The sequence below is a fragment of the Otolemur garnettii genome, unplaced genomic scaffold, assembly GCF_000181295.1.
Source record: "Otolemur garnettii isolate 467f Iridium unplaced genomic scaffold, OtoGar3 scaffold00145, whole genome shotgun sequence".
Taxonomy (NCBI): domain Eukaryota; kingdom Metazoa; phylum Chordata; class Mammalia; order Primates; family Galagidae; genus Otolemur; species Otolemur garnettii.
In genome coordinates this window covers 2,697,525-2,705,238 of record NW_003852540.1, presented here as the reverse complement: position 1 = coordinate 2,705,238, position 7,714 = coordinate 2,697,525, and the positions used below count along the sequence as shown (strand labels likewise).

The 7,714-nt window shown below is 39.1% G+C and overlaps 1 protein-coding gene across 1 annotated transcript; it reads right to left on the bottom strand.

Annotated features, from left to right (window-relative positions):
- Positions 1-1,250: 1,250 nt before the first annotated feature.
- LOC100948665 (olfactory receptor 1A1-like) lies at positions 1,251-2,177 on the bottom strand. Its single transcript, XM_003799069.1, has one exon. It carries the CDS (start codon positions 2,175-2,177, stop codon positions 1,251-1,253), a length of 927 nt encoding a protein of 308 aa, XP_003799117.1.
- Positions 2,178-7,714: the final 5,537 nt, after the last annotated feature.

Below are 7,714 nucleotides of genomic sequence, written 5' to 3'. Positions count from 1 at the left end.
TCATCTATCCCAGGAAGTTTTTTTTTTTTTTAATTGTGTTAATTGCTAATAATCTTATAAGTGTTTGTCAATAATAATCTTTGGGATATACAATTTTTTAAACTTAAAATTATGCTGGTAAGATCAACCACATTATAGTATGTCTCTGTGGTTTGTTCAGAGAAAAAAAAAGGGATCTCCTTACTTGTTTGAGTGACTGGCCCCAATTATCAAGGACATTGTGTTGTTGCTACACAATGAGGGGCAAGGAGGCTAATGATCACAACTATGTTAGAGTGCTTCTTAATATTTCCATGCCCAATATCAAAAATTTATATAACCTATAATACTATTAAGGTTTCAGACCCCTCAATAATAAAAGTTCAGGTTAGCTCATTAAATAATGATCCAATGGCAGCTGTTACAGCAGCTCCCTTTAGAGATTTGAGCACCAGATATGTGGTCATCCCTCCCCTGAACTCCTAGGTTGGGATAACACCATTTTCTCCCCCCTTTCCCCTTAGTCCTAGGGGAATTAACTTACTACTACAGTTAATAACATCTGAGTTACACCAGAACTTTCTTCATATTTAGTCTCTTTTAGGATACAACTAAGTATCTAATTCTGTTTTAAATCTTCTTTGTTTAAAAATACTGGGCATGACTTTTATTTACAGAATGGATTCTAACTGACCCTAGAAGATATACCAGCTCTATAATACGTGAGTAAATAATGTCCACTCTTCAAACACAGATATTTTTATGCATTTATTCCACTCCTACCAATAATTATTGTACACATCTTATGTACTGAAGAGTGTACAGTGTGGTGTGTTAAGACAGCTCTTGCCTTCATGATTTAACACAATGTAGGGATGATTAAACAGAATAGCCCAATAAAAATTGACATTTGCAGAGTGATTTATAGCATTTAGAGCATGAGCTATTGTGATCCTCAAACCCAAGGATAGAGATGGGGCAGTTATTATTCTAATATGTACGTGAACTTCAGACTTTCCCAAATTTACTTGGTTGGTTGGTAGAATAGCTGGCACATGTACCCAAAGTTCTTGTGCTGCTCCTCTGCGACAAGGAGTGAAAATGTGTTCGGAGTCATAAACTCAATAAAAGAAACCATCAATTTGTTACAAGATTTTTGAGAATAATTTTTTTTTTCTGAAAAGATCAAAGGTAGCTTCTCAGAGGGGAATTACATTGAGGATGGATTTACAAGTATATGTTCCAGTGTCCAATGTAAGCCCTCACATTTGTTAGGAGGAGATTTTCTTGCTGAAGAGTTTCTGCAAGGCAGCCTTCATATCTCGGTTTCTCAGACTGTAGATGAAAGGATTTAACATTGGGGTCATTGCAATGTACATCACAGTTATCACTGCATCCTTTAGTTCATACCTAGTCAGAGGGTGTAAATAGGTGCCCATGACTGTCCCATAATACAATAAAACAACCGTGAGGTGAGAACTACAAGTGGAGAAGGCTTTCAGCACACCCTTAGTGGATGGAACCCGCAAGACTGTGGAAAAAACCCAAATATAAGAGATAATGATGCATAATAATGGGACAGAGAAAACACCAACCCCTAAATACATCATCTTCACATTAAAGTGGATGTCAGAACAGGACAGCTTGAGCAAAGAGGCAATGTCACAGTAGAAGTTGGCCACCTCCTTGTTGCCACAGAAGGATAGACTAGCTGTGAGCAGAGTGTGGGGGAGGGAATTGGCATTCCCAACCATCCAAGATCCAATAACGAGCAGAACACAAGACTTTGGACTGACAATTGTTGTGTAGTGAAGTGGGTGGCTGATGGCCACAGCACGATCATATGCCATCACAGCCAAGATATAGCTGTCTGTGTTAGCCAGGGCAAGCATGAAATACATCTGTGTCAGGCATCCCCCAAAGGAGATGATTTTGCTGTCCAAGAGGTGGCTGGCTATCATCTTAGGAATGCTTACAGATGAGAAGAAGATGTCAACCAACGAAAGATTGGCAAGGAAAAAATACATGGGGTTGTGAAGGCGAATGTCCGAATGAATGGCCAAGATGATGAGCAGGTTTCCAATCAATGTAATGGGGTAAATGAATAAGAAGAGGATGAAGAAGAAATCTTGTTCCTGTTGACCATTAACTCCCAGGAGGATGAATTGCAGGGTGGATGACTGATTTACTTCTCTCATTGGTTCTTCAGCAGAAAAAAGGGAAAGGATCCAGAATTATTAGTAAATTATTTTATGTAATGATTTTCCTTATCCATCACTTTTGACTCTGGAGATCAGCTATATCTATGCCTGGTTATACTAAATCCTCAGACAGGCATTTCATTGGGAAAATTCTGGTTGGTCACTGAAATTAATTCACAGCTGTCCTGGACACTTACATCTGAGAAAGGAACAATCCGTAAATCAGAGGTGCTCATCTTCCTGAATCCCAGCACTACCACCCAAACATCTGCGAGTTAATCATTTATTTAATTTTTTAATTTAATTTTTAAAATGTTTAATTTCACAATTTATGTGTGGCACACTTTGGTAAGCCTTGTGGAAAAAACAAGAATATTTGACAATATAGTTTATACATCTATTTATGCAATGAAAAGACATTGTCTCTGCTTTCTCTCTCTTACAAATTAATAGAGGTCAGTATTGCATGCTAATTTTATTACATATGATAAGGAAAGGACTGTATCTTGAAGTCTCTGAAAAAAACACTCCAATGGAAAGAAGGTATAGTACAAGAGCATCCTGGATAATTAGAAATTTTTCAGTGACCAAACTCAGAGTGAGCCCAGAGGTCAGGAGAAATACTTGGGTTATATCCTAGGAAAACAAACTTAGTAAGTCTCCTTCTCAGGTTTCTCATTTTCAGCATCTCCTTTGATATGGTTTAACTCTTTCCAAATCCTTAAATATATGGGATCTACTGTTTTTTCTCTTCCATTGTGTCTTCTTTTTCTTCATTGTTTCTTTCGGTGACTCATCTAACTCCATAGTGACTGCAACTACTGCTTAATAGGCTCTTAGATCTATACGTGAAATGTTGGATCTCTTTTTTCCATATTTCCACTTTCTTTTTTTTTTTTATTGTTGGGGATTCATTAAGGGTATAAAAACCAGATTACATTGATTGCTTGTGTTAGATAAAGACCCTCTTATATTAGTGTTCCACCCCCCAAAGGTATACCACCCCCTGTGACCCTCCTACCTGCTCCCTCCTTCCCTTTCTCTGCTCTCCCCATCCCCACTCCCCACCATGTGCTAGGTTATTAATTGTCCTCATATCAGACTTGAGTACATAGATTCTTGTTTCTCCATTCTTGTGATGCTTTGCTAAGAATATTGTGTTCCACCTCCATCCAGGTTAATACAAAAGATGTAAAGTCATCATCTTTTTTAGTGGCTGAATAGTATTCCATGGTATACATATACCATAGCTTGTTAATCCATTCATGGGTTGATGGGCATTTAGGCTGTTTCCACATTTTGGTGATTGTAAATTGAGCTGCAGTACACAGTCTAGTGCAAGTGTCCTTATGGTAAAAGGATTTTTTTTTCTTCTGGGTAGATGCCCAGTAATGTGATTGCAGGATCAAATGGGAGGTCTAGTTTGAGTTTTTTGAGGGTTCCTACACTTCCTTCCAAAAAGGTTGTATTAGTTTGTAGTCCCACCAGCAGTATAAAAGTGTTCCCTTTTCTTCACATCCATGCCAGCATCTGCAGTTTTGAGACTTTGTGATGTGGGCCATTCTCACTGGGGTAAGATATCTCAGGGTGGTTTTGATTTGCACTTCTTCAATAATTAGGGATGATGAGCATTTTTTCATATGTTCATTAGCCGTTCATCTCTCTCTTCTTTAGAGTAGGTTCTATTCATCTCTCTTGCCCAGTGATCTAAGAGATTGTTGGCTCTTTTATGTTTATTAATTTGAGTTCTCTGTAGATACTAGTTATTAAGTTTTTGTCTGATTCAAAATATCCAAATATCCTTTCCCATTGGGTAGGTTGTCTATTTGCTTTGATTGTTGTCTCCTTAGCTGTACAGAAGCTTTTCAGTTTAATGAAGTCCCATTTGTTTATTTTTGTTATTGCAATTGCCATGGGCGTCTTCCTCATAAAGTCTTTCCCCAGGCTGATAGCTTCAAATGTTTTTCCCACACTTTCTTTGAGGATTTTTATTATTTCAAGCCTTAGATTTAGGTCTTTTATCCATCTTCAATCAATTTTTGTGAGTGGAGAAAGGTGCGGGTCCAGTTTCAGTCTTTTACATGTGGATATCCAGTTCTCCCAGCACCATTTATTGAATAGGGATTCTTTCCCCCAGTGTATGTCTTTGATTGGTTTATCAAAGAGTAGGTGGCTGTAAGATGTTAGTTTCATCTCCTTGTTTTCTATTGGGTTCCAGATGTCTATGTCTCTATTTTTGTGCCAATAGCACACGATTTTAGTCACTATGGCCTTGTAGTACAGCCTAAAGTCTGGTAGGCTGATGCCCCTGGCTTTGTATTTATTACTAAGAATTGCCTTGGCTATATGGGTTTTTTTCTGATTCCATACAAAGTGAAGAATTATTTTTTCCAAGTCTTGAAAGTATGATGTTGGTATTTTAACAGGGATGGCATTGAATCTGTAGATTGCTTTGGGAAGTATAGACATTTTAACAATGTTGATTCTTCCCAGCCATGAGTATGGTATGTTCTTCCATTTTTTAATATCTTCTGAATTTTCATTTCTTAGGGGATTGTAGTTTTCTTTATAGAAGTCCTTCACCTGTTTTGTGAGGTATATTCCTAGGTATTTCATTTTCTTTGAAGGTACTGAGAAGGGAATTGTGCCCTTGATTACCTTCTCATCTTGGTTGTTATTGGCATTTACAAAGGTTACTGATTTGTGCACATTTATTTATTTATTTTTTGTTGAGACAGAGTCTCATTTATTAACCCTCAGTAGAGTGCCATGGTGTTGTAGCTCACAGAAACCTCCAAATCCTTGGGCTTAGGTGATTCTCTTGCCTCAGCCTCTCAAGTAACTGGGACTACAGGAGCCCGCCACAATGCCCAGCTATTTTTTTGATGCAGTTTGGCTGGGGCTGGGTTTAAACCCACCACCCTTGGTATATGGGGCCAGCGCCTTACCCACTGAGTCACTGGTGCTGCTCATGAACATCGATTTTATATCCTGAGATGTTACTATATTTTTTAATCACTTCCAGGAGTCTTGTGGTTGACATATTTCCAATATTAAGTCATCCTACCAACATGTCTGACCAAATCCCATGAGACTTTGGTGTGGGCACATCATAGGACCACCAGTCCTGAGCTTGTAGGGACATGGCACCCCACTAACATTGTGCCCACTCCACCCAATTTTGCACATAGTATGCAGTCCCTTCCCTTCCCTACATGGAGAGACAGTGTTTTTGAGCTGCCCTGACCACAGAATCTCAGCCTTTGGGTCTCTTCCTTAGTGGATCCATAGCAAACATTCCTGAGTACTTAATGGGACTTTAGCAGCCTCAGGGGGCCAGTAGGTCCCAGGGAAACTGGGGGATTCCTGGAATTTTAACATTCAGGACAGGCTGCCCCTAGGCCAGAGGGGAATGCAGCATGCTGTGCCCACCCCCCCACAGGGCCAAGGAAACTAGAGCATAAGCCCCCTTCTATTTGGGGACTTCTCCAGCCCTCCCTGTCCACTGCTGCCCTGGTGGGGGGGGGGCGGCTGGGGATGAAGGTACACCGGAGGACAGGCATTCCAGGCATTTAGGAGCTCCACATCCCCTCTGACTATGTGGCCACCATGCCTAAGCTTGCATACAGAGAGTGGGTCCTGCGCTTTTTCCTTTAAGAAGCCTCAGCTTCTTATGCAGGAGTACAGGTGAGCTGTGAAGTTGGCTGTTCCAGACTGAGAGAAGTTTCACCCTCCAGGTCATCTCGGCAGAGATCTGTGGGATCAGTGCTTTCTGCAGCCATTAATTAGCTACATAACATTTGGAGGAAAAAAAAGCAGTGTCTATCAGGACTGAAAATCAGGAGCCCTGGGAGGCATCCCAATTGGAAAAGAGGAAGTCAAACTATTCCTGTTTGCTGATAAGATCTTTTACCTAGAAAACCCTTAATATCCCCCTAAAGACCTCCAGATTTGATGAATTTGATAAAGTGTCAAATTAAAAAATCAACATATGCAAATCAGAAGCACTGCTATACACCTATGAGGACTAACCTGAGGATTAAATCAAGAACTCAATACCATTTACAACAACTGCAAAAAAAGATCGCTAGGGGCCTGGCATGGTGGCTCACACCTGTAATCCTAGTACTCTGGGAGGCCAAGGCGGGTAGATTGCCTGAACCTAAGAGTCAGTCTAGCCTGAGCAAGAGCAGACACCCTGTCTCTACTAAAAATAGAAAAACTAGCTGGCATTGGGATGGGTACCTGTAGTCCAAGCTACTCAGGAGGCTGAGGCAGGAGGATTGCTCAAACCCAAGAGTTTGAGGTTGATGTGAGCTGTGACACCCACCCTGGCATTCTACTCAGGGTGACAGAGTGAGACTCTGTCTCAACAACAACAACAAAATTCCTAGGAATATACTTAACAAAGGAAGTGAAAGATCTCTATAAGGAAAATTATAAAACTCTGATGAAAGAAATCATAGATGACACAAATAAATGAAAAAAGCCCTATGCTCATGGTTTGAAAGAATGAATATGTGAAAATGACCATACTTTCCAAAGCAATCTACTGGTTCAATACAATTACTATCAAGATACCAACATCGTTTTTCACAGAATTAGAAAAAAATCCCAAAATCCATATGGAAACAAAAAAGAGCCCAAATAGCAAAATCAATCCTAAGCAAAAAAAATAAATCTGGAAAAATCACATTACTCAATTTCAATTTATACTACAAGGCTATACTAACCAAAAAAGCATGATAATGGTACAAAAGTAGACACATAAATCAATGGAACACAACAGAGAACTCAGAAATAAGGCCAAATCTCATGACTTCAACAAAGTACACACACACAAAAATACACTGGGGAATGTCTGCACTATTCAAGAAATGGTGTTGGGAAAATTGGATAACCATACACAGAAGAATAAAATTGTATTCCTCTCTCTCTCACCATATATGAGGCTGGACAATTACGTTTGGAAACTCATCCCAGGAAAAGTGCTACATACTTCATTGCTATCACTATGGTCATCTTCAAATTACTCCCCTTGGGAAGCTGTACACTGAAGCCAGTGCCTAGCTTACCCTTAAAAGCACTTTTCCAAGATGAGTTTGTGAACTTGTCAGACCTTGTACAAAAATTAACTTAAGATGGATTAAAGACTTAAGTATAAGACCTCAAACTATAAAAATTCTTGAAGAAAACCTGGGAAAGACTAAGGACCCCAAAGCAAATATAACCCAAACAATAATAAATAAGTGGGACATAGTTATACTAAAAATCTTTTGCATAACAAAAGAAATAATCAATAGTAAATAGACAAAAAAAGAAATAATCAACAGTAAATAGACAACCTACAGAATGATAGAAAATATTCACAGATTTTACCTGTGACAAAGGACTAATACCCAGAATCTACAAAGAACTAAAGCAAATCAGAAAAACCCCCAACTCCTTTAAAGAGGAGGAAAAAGATATGAACAGATATTTTTCAAATGAAGGTTTACAAATGGCCAAGAAACATATGAAACAATAATTAACAT

Coding starts and splice junctions, on each gene's coding strand:
- LOC100948665 (XM_003799069.1), bottom strand. CDS start 2,177: ATGAGAGAAGTAAATCAGTCATCCACCCTGCAATTCATCCTCCTGGGA.